This window comes from Miniopterus schreibersii, assembly GCF_964146895.1.
Source record: "Miniopterus schreibersii genome assembly, chromosome: 21".
Taxonomy (NCBI): domain Eukaryota; kingdom Metazoa; phylum Chordata; class Mammalia; order Chiroptera; family Miniopteridae; genus Miniopterus; species Miniopterus schreibersii.
Window position 1 is genome coordinate 13646771 of NC_138123.1, and position 23625 is coordinate 13670395.

The following is a 23625-nucleotide window of genomic DNA, read 5'->3' on the forward strand; positions in this document are numbered from 1 at the left end:
CTGCCTGGGATCCGCTCCCTCCACTTTGAGGGACAACCCGCTCTTTACCTTCAGGCCTAAAATTAAATGTCACCCCCTCAGAGAAGCCCTTCTTTGCCCCTTGAATCCAAATGAGGACCTTTCATCCTCCCTCCTGGCCTCCCATACTTTCCCTGCAAACTTGGCCTTCACACACTGTGTACACGCTGACCTGTGAGCTTACTGTCCACCTCTCTACTCCAGCCAGGAACGGGCTGTCTTTCTCCATCACATCTGGCATTTAGCTTGTGCCCCGTCCTTAGGAGCCACTCAGTGCATTCAGGTGACATCACTGACTGATTAATAACCTAATTAACTAAGCAGACACCCAGCAGAACAAAGTCTGAGGAGAAGATGGGCTTCTTCGGGGACACGCCTGACTTGCAGGGGTTCCGATCGACTCATGGCCAAAGCCTGTCCCTGTTCCTAAAGGCTCCTCCCCGGGCGAGCCCACAGCGGCCTTGCTCCCAGTGGCTGCCAGGCCCTCTGCACAGTCCCTGGCACGTGATCGGTGTTCAATGAATATTTGTGAATGAATTGATACATATGATCAGGTTCAACATCACGGTAAACGTCTCAGAGAAATGTTTACATTTTGCAAGGAATAAAGTGTTTCGGTTGTCTCCTCAGTGGTCTCTGGCTTTGGGGCCAGGCTTGGACAACTGTTTTCCTCTCCTCCTACCAAGGTTATGCAACATGGCCAATACTTTCTTGCACTGTGGCTCTGGTTCCTTCCTTTTTGTTCCTCCTTTGAGGTTTTTTTTCTTAAATCTTTACTCCATCTGGAATTTCATTTGATACAAAGTCTAACTCAATTCTTTAAAACTTTAGCTCATTTCCCCAAAACCATCTCACTGACTTTTTGGCTCATTAAGTGGAGAGGAAAACGCACCCATGACATTGCCTCTGTGGGACAGAGGCGCTACCAGGAGAACCAGCCCAATAATGCGCTTTCTCCGCCCGGGATGCTCAGCTCACACGTCGTAGCGTGTACACCGAAAGCAGCGCTGAGGCCTCTCACAAGGCTTTCACACGAACAGGGTTCAGAGACCTCTCAAAAGTTCTCCTTATGGGCACCTGAAGGGAGAAACTTCTGGAGAGACAACCGTCTTGCCAAGAGCGAGGCTCCTGCTCTCTCTTCGAAGTTCTCCATGCCCAGCACAGCGCCTGGGACAGACACAGCAGAGCTCACCGAATGTCACTTTACCAGTTCAGAACGCCTCTCCCACCTCAGCTGTGACTTGCATGTCATTTAAACTACAGGATTATCTTAAGACACCGTTTCTATGTTCCCACCTGGCATCTCCATATACTATCCTATCATAACGTGCTAGGAGGTTAAGCTACTTTGGATAAGATCTCAACAGATGAACCTCAGAGACACTGACTCGCCAGTGGCCGAACCCACTGTAGCTCAGAATGGACATCAGTCACCCTCGGCCCTCCCCCGGCATGTCGGTCATGGAGCCCGACCTGCTGCCTGCATCCATCACAGGCTGCACTTCACTGCTTCCTGATGTTTAGGGTTCATTTTTATACTTCTCCAATTAGTGACCACTCCTTTAATTTCCACATGGTTTTAGATTTATTGGCAGCAAAGAGAACCCCAGGGGACATGTGGGTCAATATCCCGTGACTGGCTGGAGAGCTGGGTCTGAGGTTGGCAGCTGACCACTGAGCTCTGTCCCCAAGCCGTCCGCATTAATGCTGGCAGGTGCCTCCCTAGGCCCCACCAGACTCACTGCCCCTCGAGTAGAGGTAACTGGATCCACTTTACTTTTTCCTGCTGCGGTGTGAAGCCGGTTTCACTGCCAGTCCCAGCACCCCCTCCAGCCTATGGAGACTCGCACAGGAAGATAAGCTTCCCAGTGGACCAGAGCAGCCAGAGGATGAGGTGTGGGAGGAGCAGGGCTGGGCGGGGAGGGAGGGAAAGGAGAGAAACATGAGGTGCCTGGAAATAATAACAGACCGAATAATTAATAAGACAGGCTCCCAGCTGACAGGCTGCTTTCTGACATGGCAGCTCTAAGCTCTTCTTTGGCATCTGGAATACAGGTTCCTTAGAAGCATCGTACCAATGACACTGTGCAGCTCACTAGCACCGGTTCAGTTCATACTTCAAACTATTTCAGTCACTTTCAATTAAAGAAGCTTTAGAGGTTTCTAGGCTTCTCACTGCCTTCTGCAGCCAGCATCTCTTTATGGGGGAACAAAGGAGGTAGAGAATACATTCTCCCTATAACTGTGTAATCTCCTCATCACATACACACAGACGACACCTCCCAACGACCCCAGCACAGCCTTTACATTCTGAATTCAGACAATAATCTAGCACTATATGCATTTCAAAAGATTTTTACTTATATTATCCAGCTTGATTTAATCACTATGGAAAGTCTGTGAACTAGATCATACAGGTAGTATTATCACCTATTGACCAAAAATTTCATAACTGTAAGAAGACATGTACATCCAGGTTATAATGGGCCACCAACCGCCTAGCACAGTGGATGAAACTGGGCCACAAAGAAAGGTGGAAAATGACTAAATTCCTGAGCTCTGGGGAAGAGGAGGAGGGGTGTGCACTTACTGAAGGCATCTGCCTGGCAAGGACTGTGCCAATTGTTCTGAATTTATTATCTTGATTGATTTCATTCCCAACCAACCTTAGTTGTAGGAACTCCCAATTATAGATGACAAAATGGAATCACAATGGTTAAGCACAACTAACGTGCCAAAGCCAGGATTTAAGCCCCCCAGACTGCCCCAGAGCCTGTTCTCTGGGCCATGACACTTTAATTCCCTCCTAACCTTCCCTAAGCTTCCTGCAGAGAAAAGCGTGCTCACACACAAAGTACCGGGAGTCAGAAAGACATCCGACTTTTCAACAGAAGCAATGGAAGCTAGAAGACAATGGACCCTTCCCTTACAATTCTAGAAGGAACACTGATATCCTCACAGGCTACACATTGCCAACTACCCACTAAGTGCACAGTGAATGAAAACACTTTGACATAGCCAAAGTCTCAAAGTTTCCTTCCCATGCACCTTTTCCTGGAATGATTGAAGGATGTTCTTCCTTCAAAATGAGGAAGTAAACAAAGAAACAAGCAGAGTGGGTTCCTGGATGGAGTCTCAGGGGTGGAGCTTAGAGATTATCTGACAGTTTTCCACACAGTTTTCCTGTGTGGAAAACTGAACTGAGAGGTGTTTTACATAGCTATTAGGAAGGTGAGCAAACACAAAAACAGAAATAACAAAGAAAATGTAATCAGCATATACTATGACATTAGAAATGAACACAATCAGACTTATGAGTCCAAAAGAACTGAGTATGGGCCCTGGCCAGGTAGCTCAGTTGGTTAGAGCTTTGTCCTGATACACCAAGGCTGTATTTTCAATCCCAGTCAGGACCCATAAGAGAATCAACCAATGAATACATAAATAAGTGAAACAGCAAATCAATGTTTCTCTCTCTCTCTCTCTCAAACCAATCGATAAATAAAAAACTGAGTACACATTCAACAAAAATTGAAACTATACTAGGAGCCAGGAGAAAGGGAAAATGTTATGTATAAGGAAAGATAAGAGAGATAACACCTTATCTGAAATATCAAGAAATATCAAGAAATAGCAGAGCACGCACATTATTTGCAAGAATTATGCAAATCTGAAATATCAAGAAATAGCAGAGCACGCACATTATTTGCAAGAATTATGGTAAATATCAGAAGAAATATCTGAAAAGTAAAAAGTAATTTTTCCTGGAGAAGAGGAATCAGAGATGGGGAGAAGTTGACAGGGGGCTGCTGCTTTTCATTACAACCTGTTCTATTTGGTTTTTAACACTATGTATTACTTTGATATAAATGAAAAATACATTAGGAAAAGCAACATCTCTCAGAACCATGTCTCTCACATGCAGACACCAGCCTATCTACAAACTGACAGATAAGATTTGCTAAAATGCAAAGTAAATCTCATCTTAGAATTATAAATTCATGCCCAGCCAGCATGGCTCAGTGGTTGAGTGTCGACCTATGGTCCAGGAGATTGTGGTTCGATTCCCAGTCAGGGCACATGCCAAGGTTTCAGACTCGATCTCCAGTAGGGGGCGTGGAAGAGGCTGCCCATCAATGACTCTCTCATCACTGATGTTTCTGTCTCTCTCTCCCTCTCCCTTCCTCTCTCTGAAATCAATAAAGACATATTTTTTAAAAAATTCTAAATTCGTGACTCATTGGTGAATTAGTTTTATAAGTGAATTTTTTAAATGACAAAAGAGATTTTCAATTGATATTTTTATAATTTCTCCAATCCTTTATCCATTTATGCTAATGCAAAATTTAATTCAAAAATTACAGCTTAAACTTTCTCAGCAACTACTTTTGCACAAAGGACTGAGCCTGTTTGTGTGACTGTAACTATACACATTACACTCTGGTCCTCCACGCCAGCCTTTAACTCACAGGCTTTCCTGTCATATCAACCGATGTTAGCCCAATAAAATTAATTAAAAAAAAATAGACTACAGCCATGGCTAGTTTGGCTCAGTGTTTAGAGCGTAAGTCTACAGACTGAAGGGTCCCGGATTCAATTCCTGCCAAGGGCATGTACCTTGGTTGCAGGCTCGATCCCTGGCCCCGGTTGGGGAGCGTGAGGGGGGCAACCAATCGATGTGTCTCTCTCACATCCATGTTTCTCTCTCTTTTCCCCTCCCTCCCTTCCACTCTCTCTGAAAAGAAATGAAAAACATATCCTCGGGTGAGGGTTTAAAAAAAAAATAGACTACCACTCAATCCAGCAATCTCACTTCTGTGTATTTATTTATCTGAAGAAAATAAAAATGCTTAATGTGAAAAGAAAAGAAAACAACATAATTCCTTTGGAAAGTTCTCAGATAAAACAAATTCCTCTTTACAGCAGGGGTGAGTCAATGAAGCCATTTGTCTGCACCCATCACATTCAGAACAGCAGACTTGTTTCACTTTCCAACAATCCAGCGCTCCTTGGACATTTAGTCTCGAGAGTCTCATACCTGACTGGTGCCGTTTGTAGAGCTGTCTACTCTGTTATTTTCAGCACGATTCCCCAAGATTGATGGGAAACAGAGAGAAAGAGCAGCGTCGCGCTTACCCGTTCAATATAACCAGCTCGGCCGCGCTCACCTCCCCGTGGTTCAGTTGAGGGCCGAACTGGACTATACGTGAGAGAACTGTATTTGTTTAGCTCACTTGCTGTTGAAATACCTCGTTGGGGCTAGGACGGGATACGGTTTACTTAAGTTAGATCAAAGCGTCTGCCTCTAGCCCAGTTTGGGGGCTGTTTTCAGTTGGTGATGTCAGCAGTGCATGGGACAGGGGGTTCCAGTGACACCGACAGACTCGCTGGCCCGCTCTGCTCTCCCCTCTCAGTTACAAAGGCCTGTGATTCCATGAGAAAGAGGTTCGGGCAGTTCACACACTGAGAGGTACTGATGGGTCGGAGTTTCCTGTGCACGTCTGTGGCCGGTAGAAGAAATGGGGAGAGAGGTACCTAGAGGCAGAGGCAGGAACAGGACGCATGGAAACTCAGGACACAGGGGACACCGAGGGAGGGACAGCGCCTCAGGAAGCTCATGCCATGTATTTTAAATATTTCCGGCTTTCCTCCCAAAACACATGACTTTGAAATGCAATGTGTTTTCCATTTCATGGCTAATTTGCCCAGATCTGGCTACATTTCAGGCAGCTTATAAACAGCTGGTGTGGGCGAGAGAGAAACATCCACAGAGCCTCTGCCCGAGGCCTGGCGAACGCGCTCGCCTCCCACTGGCTCCTGGACAGCGGCCCCAGGGGCCTGCTGGGTCGCGCTCCGAGAGGGGAAGGCGACAGGCTCACACCCACCCGCTTGCTCCTGAATCCTTACTGAAAAGGCCATGCGGGTTTCCAACAGCTGAATGGTTCTCATTTACACTGGGCTCCGGTGGATTCGGGGAGGAAAACGACCACACGAAACCAAACAAAATATCCCAGGCTTTCCACCGCCAGCTCTCCTCCCCGCTGACCTGCGCCTCTGAACTGGCGGCGGGGAGCCCACGCCCCACCCGTCTTCCCTCCTTTCTCAGTGTCACAGTTCTCGCTCCTCTCCCGAGGCATCTAGTACCTCGGCGTAGGGACGGGCAGAGAGGACACGGACAAGACGTGCAGTGTCCAGAATCAAATCCCTACCAACGACTTACCGGTGGTGCCAAAATAACAACCCCCAAATACGCCGCTAATTTCACCAAAACGTGGTCTTCCTAAAGGCTTGGGAAATGACAGGGAAGTGTTGCAGGATCCTCTGTTCCTCAGCGCCTCGGCCCCCCCACCGCGGCACCTGCCCGAGGGCCATTCTCGCAGGTGGACCGGAAAGCTGCTGGAAAGCGTCCTACTCTGAGCACAGCTTCCTCCTTCCTTCATCATACTGAGAATAACCTGCATTCAGGTGGCACCGGAAACTGAACAGAACATTCACAACACAGATCACGCTGCGCGGTCCGTGGGTCCCTCCTGCTGCCCTCCCGGGGGCAAGTCCGGGCTACCCTCCTGCCTCCTGCGCCCGGCGCGGCCAGCAGACCAGTGGCACCTCCCGCAGCAGCCCCCTTCCCAGCCGGCTGTCCCAGTGGAGGCCGCTCCTCCTGCCCTCCCCCGGGCGTTCCTCGCAGAAACGCTCTCTGTTCCCGACAGCACTTAGGCGAGGCCTTTGCTTCTCTGGGTTTTTATCATCACCCCACCCCTTTCCCTTTGCCACACTGGTCTACTTGTTACCGTAGTCGGCGGAAGGTTAATAAGAAGGAAGCGAAGGGCGTCAGACACTGTGGGGCTTAATCCAACGGGGGAGCTTGCGCCTGTCTGCTCCACCGGGAGGCTGGGCTCCACGCTCCCCCCACCCAGGGAACCACGGGTCAGCTCCCCACAGGTCACCGGAGAAGGGGACAGATCAGCGAAGCGGGAGGCACGCACATGCTCAGGAGAAGTCACAATGGTGCAGGGGGAGGCGCCTGACCAGAGCGGCCTGTTGGTCTAACCAGGGAAAGGGATCACTAGTCAGGGGTGGACCCATCAGCAGCCTTAGAGAGCTTGGGAAGTGGACTGGTTATTTTGAAAACGCTCCTGGTTCCTCCCAAGCCCGAGAATACATAACCCCAGGGGGACAAAGAATTCTCTCTGTCTCTCTCTCACCCACCAGGTAACGCACCAGAGAGCACGGGACCCTGTGGATCTAGCAGAAACCGGGCCCACAGACCACATGGGCTCCAGAGGACTGAGAGTTAATATGAAACAGAAACTCTGGACGCTGGTCTTTGTCCTGGCCTCGATGAAGACAAGGTTGGACTTTTTCCATGGCAGGACGGACAGAGACGGGACCCTGGGGACCCAGGAGGGTCACCCTTCTATTTCCACCCCAATAAATCATCTTGCCACCCCACAATCTCCCGCACATGGGCCCGTGGAATTCCTTCCTTGCAATCCCCTGGAAGAGCCTAATTTCCACAACCAACGTACTGAGGCTACTGATGACAAACCCAGCTGAGCCCAGTACGTTCCTGTGAACTGCAGACACTGGTGCCACTCAAGTACCCTGTGCCCAGACGTGGACACCACCAGATAACTCGCTGGACAGCAGAGCAGTTACGATGGCCAGGCGGTTCTGTGCAGACTCAGCGGCATCAGCCAGTTACACACGGTGGCTATACACTGTCACCAATAACTCCCGTGTCTGAAAATGCGGGTAAATCAACCTCGGCCGTCTGTGCAAACGCAGAGCCCCGGGGAGACCCAGCAGAGACGCCCCCAAGATTTCTTATCGCGCAGCTCTACACTGTCATGGTTACAGGCTGTTCCGTGATCCGGCCGGAGACGGGCCTGGGAAGCGCTGAGTCGGTCGAGTAGTCAGGGTCCAGGTGAGCAAAGCCAGTTACAATTTAACCTGAAGGTTAAAGTCAGTCTCTGCTGCATCCCCATCATTTTGTGGGGGACAAGAGGGAGTCAAGCGATGCTCCTGTCGGGCCCCCGTCAGCTGCAGCTGGAACAGCACACCCTTCAGGTCCTAATGCTATAAATTCATTTCTCCTCAGTGCTAGTAACCAATTACTATTCTTATAAAACTGGCCTCTAACTGGCCCCATCTCAGCTTTTCTGTCCGGGGACAGTCGGCACACACGCCCCCTGTGATGTAACACCTGCCCTGTACCGCGTCAGGCGCCCAGCTCCGGGGCGGGGGCACGCTCGCTGAAACGCACCCAGGTTAAAGCACGCTCGCTCTCCGCGCTTTCCAGGGAGCAGGTTACTCACCTGTCACTTCCCGCTGCTGATACTCCCTGCTTTTAAGGACGGGGTGTGAGATCCACATCCACGGGTGGTGCTTGCGGAGCTGGGGGAGCAGGTAGTGCGTCACGAACCCCACGGCGCCGGCCAGGACGAACAGGACCATGCTGAGAAAGGGCTGTGGGGACAGAGGGCGTGTGTGGTGATGGGCTCGGCACAGGGGTGGGGCCACCCAGGAGTAACGAGGACACGGCGGGCCGCCCCCGTTTCCCCTCAAAGCACAGACACAGACTCAGGTCTGGTTTCAGGCCCCTGAACATTTCCTCGCATCACGAGACCATCTCGGTGCTGAGGACCCCCGAGAGCCACTGCGGTGGGTGAGGATCGGCCCGTGGAAGTCCAGAGGCCGAGGGGACTCTGCCCACCACTTTCCTTTTTTTCAAAGAGGCCAAGAATAGCAAAAATAGCTAATAGACTTTTCCTCATTGAAAGGATTCATAAATATGTAACATTAAAAAATATGTCTTTATTGATTTCATAGAGAGGAAGGGAGAGGGAGAGAGAGAGAGAAACATCCATGATGAGAGTCATTGACCGGCTGCCTCCTGCACGCCCCCAACTAGGGATCAAGCCTGAAACCGGGCATGTGCCCTGACCGGGAATCCAACAGCGATCGCCTGGATCCTAGGTCGATGCTCAACCGCTGAGCCACGCCGGCCGGGCTATAACATTTTTAGAGTCAGCCACTGCCTGTAAGGACCTTAAGCCAGGAGTTCCATCCCGATTTCTCTGCTTTTGTTTTTCTACCTAATCTTTCTGGCTCTGGGGCCTCCGTGTCACTCACGCTGTGGTAGCTGCCCCCTCGGCTGTGGCCTCAGCCTGTCCCGTTACTGCTGTCCTCGCGGTGGTGGAGTCCACACGGAGGCTGCTGCCCGGCATCAACACAACCCCCGATGGGGGAAGAGAAAGCGGGGAACCAAGAGCCAAACCTGCGACGGGGACCGAGCCGCAGCGGGCAGACTCCCCGCAGGCCACGGACACGCCCCTCGGCCTCCTCTGGCTCCACCAAGCCCTCGTGGGGAGGGGCCGGGGAAGGGTACGTACGCGCAGGGACAGGAACACAGTGCTGGCGCTCACTGCGAAGGACAGCACCGCAGCCACCGAGCACACGAGGAGGTCCGACTTTAGGATGTCCTTCTGTGAAGAGAAAACAGCCATGAAGCTCATGCTTCCTTGTTTCTCTCAGCAGCTCTGTCGCCAGGCGAATCGGGTGGCAGGACACTGACCCTGGACAGACTCCCTGTTCGGCCCATCGCTTACGTGATATAGTCCCAGTGGCGCGCGCTGGATGGACCCTCCACCGCTTCCTACTTGGGGAACATCAGGGAAACGGAGGCAAAGGGTGGAGAAGGGAATGGAAGGCTAGCCACGGAGAGAAGAGAGGCCTCCTGCACGCGTACGAGACATAAACACGGTCGGAACCGAGACGTCCAGGCCTGATGAAGGGCGGTCAGGGTCTAACAATCCGCACCTGGCCTCAGTGTAGCTTGTGCTCCCACAGGCAAAGCACAGGGGCCTGGGCGCGCCACACAGAAGCTTCTTACACACTTCGTTATTTCTCTGGACCAGAACACATTTTACATTTTACAATGTCTGATTTCAGGCTTATTACAAAGCTACGCTAATCAGGTATCGATGGTATCGCCACAAATGACACATCTAAACAAAGGACCAAAAAGGGGTCCAGAGAGAGACCAACGCATGTATGGCCAACTGACTTTAAATAGAAGTGCCACGGTGAAAGGCCACCCTCGCCCTACATGAGGGAAAGGGTCATTTATTTAACAAATGTTGCTGGAACAATTAGATCGCCACCTGCAAACCAAGAACTACAGAAAACATCTTTTTTTAAAATCCTAACCCGAGGACATTTTTTCCATTGCTTTTCAGAGTGGAAGGGGGGGAGAGAGAGAGAGAAACATCGATGTGAGAGAGACACATGGACTGGCTGCCTCCTGCACACACCCGACCGGGGCGGAGATCGAGCCTGCAACCGAGGTACATGCCCTTGGCTGGAATCGAACCCGGGACCCTTCTGTCCAAGGGCCGACACTCTAATCACTGAGCCAAACCAGCCAGGGCACAAAAAACACCTTGACACTTCACACCACATACAAAAATTAACTTAACGTGCATCGTAAACCTACCTTAAACTATCAAATTTCTCAAGGGAACGTAAGAGGAAATCTTATTGACCTTGGGTTTGGCAAAGCTTTCTTAAAAAGGACACTAGAAGCTGGGGCTATAAAAGAAAAAAGTCACTGAATTGGACTTCATGAAAAACTAAAACATTTGCTGTTCAAAAGACGGTGCTATAGAATGAAAAGGCGAGTCAGGACTTGAAAAGGACAGATACAAAGAACTTTATGACTCAGTCAAAAAACAACCCCTACCCCATTCCCAGCTGTGCATGGGCAAAAGATCTGAACAGACTCTTTAAAAATATATATATATCATTATAAATTAAATGGTAATTACTGAGCTTTTCATTCTTGATGCTAATTAATGAAACTATAGACCACTCTTAATACTGGTGAAAGTAACATCGGCAAAATAAAAGGAAAATGGTTCCCTCTTTCCTTACCAACACCAAAAAGCAGATGTTATCTGCTCCAGAAATTTTATTCTTAAAAATATTATTTTTTCAAAAGAACCTTGAAAAACACCTGGACCTCAGACATGGCTGCTGTGTCCCGTGAAAGTGGCCTTTAACATCATAAAAAGGAGGTGATTTTGATTGGTTTTCTTGTTAAATAATTTTGGCTCACTTAAATGCATGGTATATACCTCTGTTTCTAAAAGATATAAACTACTTTGAAAGAAAACAAAGTTGGAGGACAATATCTGATTTCTAGGCTTATTCCAAAGCTACAATAATCAGGTATTGATAGTATTGGCTGAAAGACATAGAGAACAATGGGACAGAGTAAGGGGTGTTTGCATGCGTTTGGGGGGGTGGGTTTTCTTTAGCTTTCACTTTGTTACACAAAAGGGTAATTACTATACCTCTCTCTTCCTTCACATGCTTGAAAACTAAAAAATCTATGACTCTGTTGAATTACTTATTTGAACAAGAATTTTAGAATCTGTTTCATATTGATAAATGTCCTGTCTTAAAAATAAATCATATGACCTTAAATCGTACAAAAATTATAGTACGAAAGATATAAGCAAAATGCAAATTTAGAAGGTCTAGCAATTTTTATTATTAATTAATGTTTCCATTACAGGACATGATAATATGGCAGCTAGAACACAGAAGGGGAAAGATCATTCACAACCATGGCATCCTGACACTAACAACATTTGCATGTCTGTGTTTTCCTGGACATTATTTTTGCCTGTGAATGCTGGAGGTTCTTGTTGTAGGCATGAGGTATATGGGTTTTTTATGCATATTTTATAAATGCCTATTCTTGGTGTGCCTATAATTTCTACCTTTTTCAACAGTACTTTCTTTTGTAAGCACTCATATAATATATACATTATTTTACAGGCTAATAGTTGCTTAATGGCTGACTAATTTGCAATCTTGTGCCATCCACACATACACATGCACATACAAACAGTGCCACTGTGGACACACAAAACATTAATGTAGAGAATCAACTGAATGATCGACAGTCGGTGCAGACATCCCCGAGCGCGAGATGACGGCTGCCTGCCATTTGTTACCATGATGAATTAGGCTGCACCATTCTCTTTACGCACCTAAATCTTTCTTCATATTGTGAAGTAATTCTCTAGAAAAACTGACAAATAGATTTACTACATCATGGGTTATGAATATTTTATAATCCTTGATAAATTATGCTTTTCCAAATGACTGTAATAATTTGCACAAATACAGTGTCTAAGGGATCTCACCTTGTCACAATTGGCAATATCAATAATTTATCCTGGACTAATTGAGTGGACCAAAAAAATGCCGGCTTATTTCAATTTGCATTTCTTTATTTCAAAAAGTATACATGTCATACATTTAGATACTAAATATTTGATTCCTAAATGAAATATATATAATAGTATAATTTGCTTATAGTTTTCAACGTTAAATTACATGAATTGTTGGTATAAGATATTTAGCTTTTGTCAAATTTGCAACAAATATTTTAATAAACTATTCAAATTTTGCCTTTTTTTACATATAGAAGTTAAAAATTTTTATGTACTCAAATCTGTATGTGTGTGTTGTTTTTGTTTTATAGATTCCAAGTCTGAAAAATCATTCCCTCTCTAGAATCTGAATATTTGATTTTATTCCGTACTCCGTTTTAGAGTTTCTTGCTCAAAATGTTGTCAACACTTAGTATTGTGAGAACTTTTAATTTTTTGTCAGTCTGGTGGGTGTGAAATGGTCACTCAGAGTGGCTTACTTTGGAGTTTAGTTTGGATGTACAGCAGTTCCCCTTCTCCACTGGGGATACGTCCCAACACATGCAGTGGATGCCTGAAAACGTGACTAGTACTGAACCGTATATACACTGTATTTTTTCCTATACATGCTTACTCGCTTAAAGACAGCACTTTAGGGCTCCTCTTGGGCATATCCGAATTCCCAGCACCACTGCTCTTTCGCCTGGGGACCGTTATGAAGTAAAATAAGGGGACTTGAACACAAGCACTGAGGCACCACAACATCCCTCTGATAACCGAGATGGCTAACAAGTGACTAAATGAACAGGAAGAATGGTGCACATTTTAAAACTCATCAACTGTTTATTTCTAGAATTTTCCATTTAATATTTTTGGACCTCAGTTGACCAAGGGTTACTGAAACCACAGAAAACAAAATTGCAGATAAGGGGAGATTACTGTACATTAGTGTTTTAGGCCAGTTATATTTCCACTTTTGTGAAATGCATGGACAAGCTGCTGGTCTATTTGTAATTGAGGGGTCTGCCTTTCTTATTGATCATGGGAATTTTATACTCGTCTCGACACTAGTGCTTGTCAACTATATATACTTTGATAATCGTTGCCCACTCTGTGGTTTGTTTTCTGTCTCTTTTTTGGTATTATTTGATAAATCAAAGGTCATAATTTTAATGAATTTGAATTTTTGTGTTATTTTTTAAAATTATTTTCTAGACTGCTATCATAAAGATAACTCCTTTTATTATGATTATAAGTGCTTTCAGGTTTTGTCATCACATATTTAGGTTTATAATCCAGCTGGAAGTGGCTTTTAAGAACAGTGTGACAGAGAGTCCTATTATAGCTTGCTACTTATAAAGAACTATTTTTTAATCATTTGTTTTCCCTTTGTACAGGGTGGAAGTTAGTGCTCCACTCCTACTCCTTTAGCGGGAACAGAAATCTTTACACTAGACATGGCGACATGCATACTTTCCTTACTGGTCTGAAGTGAATCAGCATCTCTATTTGTCCCGGACACTGCTGCACACTTTCCAGTCTTGGAGCCCATTTCTCTTGCCATTCAAACCTGGATGTTACTGTGGTCACATACTTTAATTCTCCCTTGCATTTTCTACAGCAGTAAACTCGTATTGTGATTTTACACATTGATTGCTTGTTTAGGTTGACCAAGGTATCTGCCACCTTTTCTTCTTTCTTGCTAATTAGACCTTCCGTCTGAGATAACTATTGAAAGACACCCTTCAGAATTACATTTAGTGAGGGTCTCTCAGCTTTGGTTTGTCTAAAATATTTTTATTGTGCCCCCATTCTGGAAAGGTATTTTACTGGACGTAGGTTCTAGCTTGGCAGTTACTTTCTTTACAGATCATTAAATATATCAAACAACTGTCTTCGGGCTTCTACAATTCACTTGAATATAATCTATTCATTTTGTTTAACTGCTTTAAGATGGTCTTTGTCTTTAGTGCACTGAAGTCTCACTAGAGTTTGACCAGTGTGGATTATTTATTCTTTAACTTGCCTGTTTGTTACTCACTGGGAGTTCTAAATCTCTAGATCAGTGAATTTCATCAATTATGGTAAATTCTCAAATACCATCTCAAGTATTGAATATGCTCGTCTCCTTCACCTCTTTCATATTTCTTACTTTTTCTGTCTATGAGTGATGAAATCTGGATACTCTCAGTGCACTAATTATCTTTTCAGACATGTCTAATCTCCCGGGTATGTGCATGTGTGTGTGTGTGTGTGAGTTTTAAATACAATTGTTTCTTTTTTTGTTTGGTTTGGTTTGTTTAGAAGACCTATTTGGTTCTCTTTAAGACATGCTGGACAGTTTTAAACATATTCTACTGTCTATAAATTTTTAAGCCTTTTATTTTTGTAACCATAGTAAGGACAGTTGTTTTAAAATCTGTGTCTGATAGTTCAAGGATCTAAAGTACTTGCAGATCTGTTTCTGCTGGTTCCTTGTTTCCTGTATAGTTTTAAATGTTCTGTTTTAAGCTGCTCGCTCCCTTAGAAGCTGGCTTTGGGGGTGCTTGGAGGCCTAGGAGGAAGGAGCCCTCTACGGAGGATTCAGGTTTGTTTCTGCAGGAGGTGTTTCCAGCTAGCGGACACTTCAAACAACATCCATAAATCAAGGAGCTTTGTGCCATCTAGATAATGTAATTTAGACTGTAAATTCATGGGAGGCTACATCTTGGGATTATTTTCTTGTTTTGATGCTCAACACTGAGGCGAGTTTGCTTGTATCCCCTAACACTGAGGCGGATGGAGCTGATTTCTTCTGGTTTATCCCTCCCGAGGGTGGGCCTTTCAGTGCCCCAGCCTGGAGAGTAGATGGTCTAACACTGGACACCCCATTTTGGCAGGTCTGAGCATTAGTGTCTCTTCCCTATAGTCTGAAAGCTGAAAACCAAGCTCAAGGTCCCCCGGACAGATGCCCTTGAGTCAAAAAAAGCTTCCTGCTGGGCTTCCTCCTGGCTTCCCTGTTCACTCAAGTTTTAACCTGATAATTCCTTACTATTTTGTCAATTGTTTTGGTCACACTTAAGGACTTTTTTGTATTTTATTCAGAATTTTTAGTTTTAATCAGCAGTTAAGTTTGGTTATAACAGTTGAGCCTGCCATAATATCAGAGACGGAAAGTCTCTCTTGATCTCCCTGTTTCTCTCTCACTTACACTGGTGTCTGGCGAGGGATTAGGATTAGCACACAAAACTCTTTTTTCCCTCCCACCGCTAAACAATCACCTCAGCACCACATACTAAACAATCAATTCCTGATTGTGACATTTAATTTTTACATAATAAATTCACATAAATAATTTGTCTCCTTTCCGTGTTTTACTGATTCACTAACCTCATTATCTGATCTTGGATGAGTCTCTTTTTTTTTATTACTCAGCCTTTATAATATACTATTAAATCTCAAAGTGCTAAATTCCTCTTTCTTAGACTTCTTTTTCAGATTTTTAAAGCTATTAACTACTTTTCTTTTTTTTACATTGATCTTAGAGCGAGGAAGGGCGGGAGGGAAGGGAGGAGAGACAGAGAGAAACATTGATGTAAGAGAAGCACCGATGCCATTGGCTGGTTGCCCCCCTCATGTTCCCTGAGCAGGAATCAAACCTGCCACCTCTTGGTGCACCGATGACTCCATCCAACGGAGTCACACCAGCCAGGGCGAACGGCTATCCTTTTAAATGAACCTTGGAATCATTTCTCCAAGTTAAAAATAAAATTTCTTTGTAACTATTTTGAACTCTATTAAACCTATAAATTTATTAGAAAGAAATGACATTTAATAAATCTCAGCCTTCCTAGCCCAAATCAGGTTATATCTACCACCGCTTATTCTTAACTTCATTTACATTTTAATAGACTGCTGTAGTTTTATTTCTGACACTACTTGTTAAAATCATTCCTATTATCAGTTCATATATTTTGTTGCTATTGTCAGTTGGATCATGTTTTCTACGGTTATTTTTGATGTGCTAGAATGTTCTTGCTTTTCTAAATTTTCCCTTCTCCAGTGGTATTTATGAATTCTCTTATTAATCATGGTTGATTTTAACAAGCTTTTCCGTGCATTCTATTTGAATACAATAATGTAATTTACATTTGTTTCTCTTTCTGGACTATGCTACCTGAACTTCTAAAGCATACTCAGCAATATTGGTATTTTGTTCCCTGTTTTGATGGTGAGTCATGGGTGTTTAAAGACTATATTAGCTCTTAGTATATTAAGCGTTTTGAAGCCAGCATGGTATTTTATGTAGCACTTTTTGCTCCAACCCTGAAAAGAAGTCCTAGCAGCCAGGAGATTTAGACAGCAGGGGGTAGGGGGTAGGCGAACAAAATATAGATAACAAACAATGGTTTACAAGAAGCTGTCTGAATGGTAAAAAAAAAAAAAAAAGCTATCTGAATTGTAAAAAAAATAAAATAATAAAATAATAAAATAACATAACATAACATAACATAACATAACATAAAATAAAATAAAATAAAATAAAATAAAATAAAATAAAATAAATAATTAGACAGTTTTGTTTATTTTTTGTTTCCAGGAACTGAGAAAAGAGACACAATGAAAGTCACAAATCTAAACGTGAGGAAGAGGGTTGAAAATGATGATGACGCTGAGTGAGGGCAGAGCCCGAAGGCCGTGCTGCTGAGGCAGGTGGGAAAGACCAGCCTGGCAAACACCAGTGGGAAGTTTTGTTTTTATTAACTACTGAATTCTGGTGATGAGCTTTGTGTGCATAACTTACGTTGCTCATACGGAAATGGATCCGCTCTAGGCATCTGTTTCTAGATCAATGTCCCTTAAAACACAGTCTGTGGGTCACCTGAACAAAACTGACCGGGTGGCAGCAACTATGCAGATCCCCAGGCCCGGTCACAGGCCCCAGGAATCAGAACAGGAGGAAGGGATGGACAATCAATCTAATGGGGCTCCCTGGGGGCTTCTCAGAGCGAGAAACAGAGAGAGAGAGAGAGAGAAAGACACAGAGAAAAGCAGAGACAAGGAGGAAATGCTAGGCTCACACTGGGGCACTGAATAGGTATTGTGCATCAGACTGTAAAAGCTGAATTTGAGTCCCATTAAAATATTATAATTGGAGCAGAAGACTTTCCAGAGACATGAACACACATCATATTAAACCTCCTACAAGGAGGGGCCCTATCTTGTAGGGAGCATTTCAAAGTATGTGAAAACCAAGTAGGCAACACCCACCCCAGCTCATCTAATTATACTAATGAAATGCTATCAGCTCCGCCAGGCAAGCGCCTCCTCGCATTTCATTGTAATTCATACACTATTGTTACTACAATAAAGCAGGGAGCACCTCATCAGTCATGAAATTGAGGAGCATTTCGGGGAAATGGTTTTTCTCAGGTGTCCACAGGAGCTCTCTGGGGTAGATGTGGGGCCTCTGTGGCTTTCACAGAAACTGATCTGGGAACGCCAGTGTCATCTTGTCCCCGAAAGTCTCCCCAGTGCGATGTTTGAATGTCCAATGTCCTTTATCAGCTGCCATCACATCAGCCACAGCTGCTTCACTTTTTCCCCTTTTAAACATGTCCCTGCTTTTAAATTTAATGAACCACACCCTTATTCTCAGCAAGTGATTTCTGTTTTGATTCCATTGCGATGACAAGCCCCAATGCTTTAGCTTGGATTGTGACCACACTCAAAGGCACAGGGGCTGCGATGAATTTTTTAACATATTATCACATTGGCTAGGAGTCCTCCACATCGCCTTGAAATGGTGGGTAGCAATTTAACTCATTTAAGTTCAGGGGAATGTACTGAGCGTCTACTCCGCTGTGGAGACCAAGACAAGGAAACATGGCTCCTGCTGGAGGACCCTGCAACCAATAACTGCCTTTCCTTTCATCTGTCACTCCTACAAAACACAGGGAAAGCATGGCCCAAAGACAACACGCTGCTCCAAGGTCAGCACTCAAATAAAAGGGAGACGAAATAACCAATGAGCATTGCTTTTCAAAGTATTAATGTTTGGAAATTGATGGTACCCCTGCTCCAAGGATGTTTCAAACGGCCCCCATGCCACGTTCCTGGTGAACAAAGATACAGCATCGTCTTTTCACTCTTTGGGCTCCCTCTTCCTTCCTTCCTACCTCCATCCCTCCTCTCCCCTTAAGTGCTCCAACCAGTATGGTCACACCCATCTCCAATATCGCAGACATAAGTCTAGAGCCCAAGGGCTCCTCACAAGGGCTGTGCAGAAGTCAAACTTGAACCAAAAGACCCTGGAAGGAGTGTTCTGTGCTCAGCAGGAGGCTGAGGCAAGCAGATGTGAGAGGATTGTGTGGAGTGAGAAGAGGTGGAGAGGACCATGTGGAGTGAGAAGAGGTGGAGAGGACCGTGTGGGGGTCAGAAGAGGTGAAGAGGACCATGTGTGGGGGACAGGTGGAGAGGACCATGTGCGGTGAGAAAAGGTGGAGAGGACCATGTGGGGTGAGAACAGGTGGAGAGGACCATGTGCGGTGAGAAAAGGTGGAGAGGACCATGTGGGGTGAGAAGAGGTGGAGAGGACCATGTGGGGTGAGAAGAGGTGGAGAGGACCATGTGCGGTGAGAAAAGGTGAAGAGGACCGTGTGGGGGGGGCAGGTGTGGAGAAGACCATGTGCGGTGAGAAAAGGTGGAGAGGACCATGTGCAGTGAGAAAAGGTGGAGAGGACCGTGTGGGGTGAGAAGAGGTGGAGAGGACCGTGTGGGGTGAGAAGAGGTGGAGAGGACCGTGTGGGGTGAGAAAAGGTGGAGAGGACCGTGGGGGGGGTGAGAAGAGGTGGAGAGGACCGTGTGGGGGCCACATCAGGAATGCAGTTTGGCTGAATGTTTATTCGAGAAGCTTCTGTTCGTGCACGGCCTGCCTGCTGCTCGGTGCCCTCAGTGGGCAGAAATGACTGGAACACCCAGGTGAACTGCCACCACCGAGGACCTACTGAGTGACTATGGCCTGTGTACAGTACTCGCCCTCAAGAGGCTCTAAAAGGTCCACACCTGGCAGATGGCTCCACGGTCACCTACCAGGTTTAGGCCAAGGCAGGTCACCTCTTTCTTCTGGTCACTCTCAAGCACGGCCAGCTAGAGCCCCACCGAGAACCCGGGTTTGTGACAAGTTCCGCCCCGTCAAGCGATGCCCCTGTTGTGTTATGCAACACAAATATCTCACCACGGAATCTTTCATCTTCTCGGGGAGAGGGTCTGCGGCCAGCTCCTCCAGGTTTTGATGTAAAAACTTAGGTAACCATCTGCATTGAATGAAGGACCTGAAAAGGGAAAACACAGGTTTTACTTTTTGAAATCTGTGCCTATGACAGTGTTTGAGGTAAAGGACCTTGCCTTAGGTCTCACACTCATGACGAAATGAGGCTCCCTCCCTCATAATAAAGGGAAAACGTGTGTGTCCAAGTGACAGCAAAGGGGATGTTTGATTTTCAAGCTCTGTCCTAGTTAAGCAGGAGGAACGGTGCCCCGGCTGTCAGCAGCTAAGAGCAGGTGACTCCCTACTTCTACCAGCCCCGCAGGCTCCAGCCTCATGAAAAACAGCAACGAAACTCAACACTCCCGTGAAGGGTCCGACGAGCAATCGTGCACCGCGTGTACTTTCCCCCATTCCCCAGGCCTTCCGTTTTGCTGCACCTGGTAGCCTAAAATGGGGCTTCCGTGGCCCCAGGCATCTTACTCAGTTGTCCCCAGGTTTGGGCAAATGACCTGATTGACACCTGCTGGCGACTGACTTACTGACACATGAAACTCGGGCATCGCATGAAGGGTTTTCAGTCCCAAAGTGCATATTCATCAAAGATTTAAAAATTCGATTGGGGAAGGTCAGAAAGTATGTTTTCAAGTGACTGAGGACGACTACTGAGACCTCGGTGCACAGCTCACCTGAAACTGGGGCGCTGCAGTATTTGAAACAAAAAGCAAAAGAACCTTTCCTCTCAGAGGTGCCGCCCGTCTCCCCAGCGTGACCCCTGGAATAAGGGCAAAGGTGCCACTTAGCGGACACAGAGGGCCCTCGCTGAGCCTGGCGCTTCTCGGACCCCGGCCCACGGGAAAGGCCAGAGGCAGAGCCTGGGCGGCAGCCCTCCAGGTCCCCGCATCTGTCCCGCATCATGCACTTTGCTCCTGAGCACAGAGGACTGAAAGGATCGCTGGCAGCTCAGGGGTTTCTGGTCAACCCGCACTTCTCCCTCGCCCAGGGGCCAGCAGGGGTGTCAGAGCCGTGTGTGCCACAGCGCAGGTGTGCCACTCACTGACGCGCGTGTCACCGCCGGGCCGCGTTACTCACAGGAGCACGGACGGGTCGCTGCTCTGCCTGCTCAGGTGGTAGGAGAGTGAAACCAGGAGGCCGCAGAAGGCTGAAAAGAGCGCGGGGATGTGCTGCGTGCTCCACGGCTCCTGAGGAGACAGCGGACAGCGGGTCACTGCGCGCGGGGCGCGGGGCGGCGGGTCCCCCTGTGAAACGCTCGGGCGCGTGCGTCCTCAGGCCCAGCTTCCGAATCCGCTGTGACACTGCACCCTGGCTTAAGAACTGTATCTGAATATCAGCCTTTTCCGTCAGCGGAGCCCTGATGGCCTCTGGAAGCTGCACCTGGTCCAGGACATGAACACTTCTCTCCGGGCTTGATCCCTAGCTCACTGCTCGTGGTCTTTGAGAAGCAGGAGCTGTTAAGTGTGCTCAGAATCAAATGCACAAATGAGTGGGTCAAGTGTGCCCACGTTGTATTTGTGACTACGATGTGCTGGAAGAGCCAGCGTCACCCTGGGCGGAGAGCGGCTTCATTTCCCCCAGCCTCGCTGAGTTGGAAATTAAAATGCGTCTCCTTTCTCCCCCACAGAGAGGTCTAGGGTCCCGAGAGCAGCATCTGGAAGGGCACTGAGGCCACCGAGCCTGTAGCTAGAGAGCCGGGGGAGTCTGGCCCCAGATGCACCCTGCTGCCACCAGCCCTGCCGAGGGACGCCCGGGAGCCTGTGACCAGCTCCCTTGCGGGGCCGTGGGGTGGTCACCGAGCCTGTAGCTAGAGAGCCGGGGGAGTCTGGCCCCAGATGCACCCTGCTGCCACCAGCCCTGCCGAGGGACGCCCGGGAGCCTGTGACCAGCTCCCTCGCGGGGCCGTGGGGTGGTCCTCACACGTCGCTGATAGCCTGTCACTACCCCTCCCTTCTGTCCCTTCCTTTCCTTGTATCCTACTGGGAGGGTTCCCACTGCCTTCGCCCAGGGCTGCTAACTGCTTCAGAGGCGACATGCCCAGCCCATGTCCACCCCCCACCCCGCTCCACAGCCCCGGGTTGGTCCTCCACGCAACCAGAGTGGCCCTGCTCTCGGCAACGGCAAATCACTCACATTACCGCCCTCCGCTCGCACTTTCCCTGACTCCTCGCTGACTACCTAATAAAACCTACTCCACAGGAAGCTGCCTAAGCTCACCAGCACCCGGCCCTCGCCCAGTGCCAGCCCCGTTACTCACTCAGGATATGCACAGCCACAAAACCACAAAGACACCTTGCTTTCTGTCCCCCCGCCTTCGCAAACAGGGTTCCCTCTGCACAGAGGGCTCTTCTACTCGTCCTATCCACTCCACTCTGCCTGGTGAACTCCTACCCACGCTGCAACGACCAGTGTAAGAAACCCACCTACCTGGTACTATCTCCCTGACTTCCCAGGAAGATTTACTGGCCCCTGCTATGTGCCAGGCACCAAGGGGCGTACCTGTGAGGGAGGCAGACCCGGGGTCTTGGGAGAGGAAGAGCACGGGAGAAATTGACAAGTGACGTGAGAGTGAGGGGCTCGGGGCCAGGCACCCTCAGGGAGAGGAAGCAGAGGCTCAAGTGAGTCAAGAGAGTGGCTTTTAAGTGGAGCCTCGCAGGGAAGACACGCAGGAGAGCAGGGTCGCTCCCCTGCAGGGCTCTGGAAAGGGCAAGCTCGGGTCAGTGCTTGTGGCAGGATGGAGCTGACCCTCACCCCTCACGAACACCCCTTCACCCCTGCTCTGCCACCACCCAGGGCTGGCTTCTCTCCTTTCATTTCATACTTGGCTGGTATAAGATAAAATATGAGAAAAGAGAAAAACCTGCTAAATCCTATTTCCTTCCATTGACTCCTCTGTGCTTGCCTAAGCTGAGTATTTAATTCAGAATTTGTGAAGCCCATAAAAATGCAAGCGGCTGGGAAAAACCACTATGAGGATTTAGTAGCCTCGACCCTGGAAATAATTGTCGCTGCATGACACGGAGAAAAGGTCAGGGACCAAGCGTTGGCACGAGCTGACTCCTGGCTCATCGCTCCTGGAATGAGCGATTCTGTGGAAGGCGCTTCACTGCTCAGTGGCTCGGCTTCCCCTTCCATAGAAAGGTGACAATGACCTTCTTGAAGAATCGCCTTAATGACTTAACAAGACTTGAAACAGCCCTGTACACTGCAGAGCAGTATGTCAGTGTTAGTTTTCATTAGCTGAAAAAGAGAAAGTACCCTTGATGGATGGTCTTCACACACAGTAAAATGAAGCCAGACTAAATATATTTAAATAATTGCTTACTTACTCTTATTTGCCCACTACCCCTCCCCTAATTCTCCTCTCATCTACTCTCTACCTAAGTAAATCTCTTTAATGCAAATACAAGTGCACAGCTAACCTCACGGTCCTGAGGGACTACCCTGCTTATCTAGAAAGAGGAACAGGAGGTAAGAACATCCAGTCAGCAAGTGGAGTTAGAGTGAGTGACTCGTCCCCTGCCTCCTACGTCCCAGCATTCATCTCCGCCTGCGATGACATGTCTGCATGAGCGACTGTTGGATCCACACCTGACCCTCCGGGGTGGAGCCCACGGACAGCAGGGACTCGTCTGTATTACCCAGTGGATGTGAGCAGCTCCTGGAGGCAGGGCCCTGACAGGCGTTTAATCAATACGTGCAGAACCAGTGCACTGGATCTGAGTGACGGTCCCTTACTTTATAGGGCACCCGAAGGGGGGTATCAGCACGGGTCACTGTGTTCAGGTGTCCGCGAGCACACAGAAGGCGGGTCCGCCCCAGGGCGGGGCAGTAGTTAGAAGCGTGGCTCTGGCCTAGGACTGGAGGCTGGAAGTCCAAGTTAAGGTGCCAGCAGAGTGGGTGTCTGGGGAGACCCAGCTTTCTGGTGCATCGGTGGCTGTCTTTTCAGTGTCCTCACATCCTCACGCGGCGGAAGGGGCAAGAACATGAACCCCAATCACGTGGGCTCCATTCTCTCACCTGATCACTGCCCAAAGGCCGCACCTCCTAATGCCATCACCTCTGCCACATATGAATGGGAGGGGGGCAAACACTCAGACCACAGCAGACAGCTGAGGGGAC

At 47.6% G+C, this 23625-nt stretch overlaps 1 protein-coding gene across 1 annotated transcript in view; it reads right to left on the reverse strand.

Moving 5' to 3' along the window:
• PCNX2 (pecanex 2) overlaps positions 1-23625 on the reverse strand; it is a 194611-nt gene that overhangs the window by 100634 nt on the left and 70352 nt on the right. Inside the window, exons 16-19 of the mRNA XM_081123781.1 lie at positions 20581-20690; positions 19459-19555; positions 9411-9503; positions 8334-8484 (exon numbers count right to left, since the gene is read on the reverse strand). Coding sequence (XP_080979907.1) covers positions 8334-8484; positions 9411-9503; positions 19459-19555; positions 20581-20690 — 451 coding nt within the window. The remainder of the gene's footprint in view (positions 1-8333; positions 8485-9410; positions 9504-19458; positions 19556-20580; positions 20691-23625) is intronic.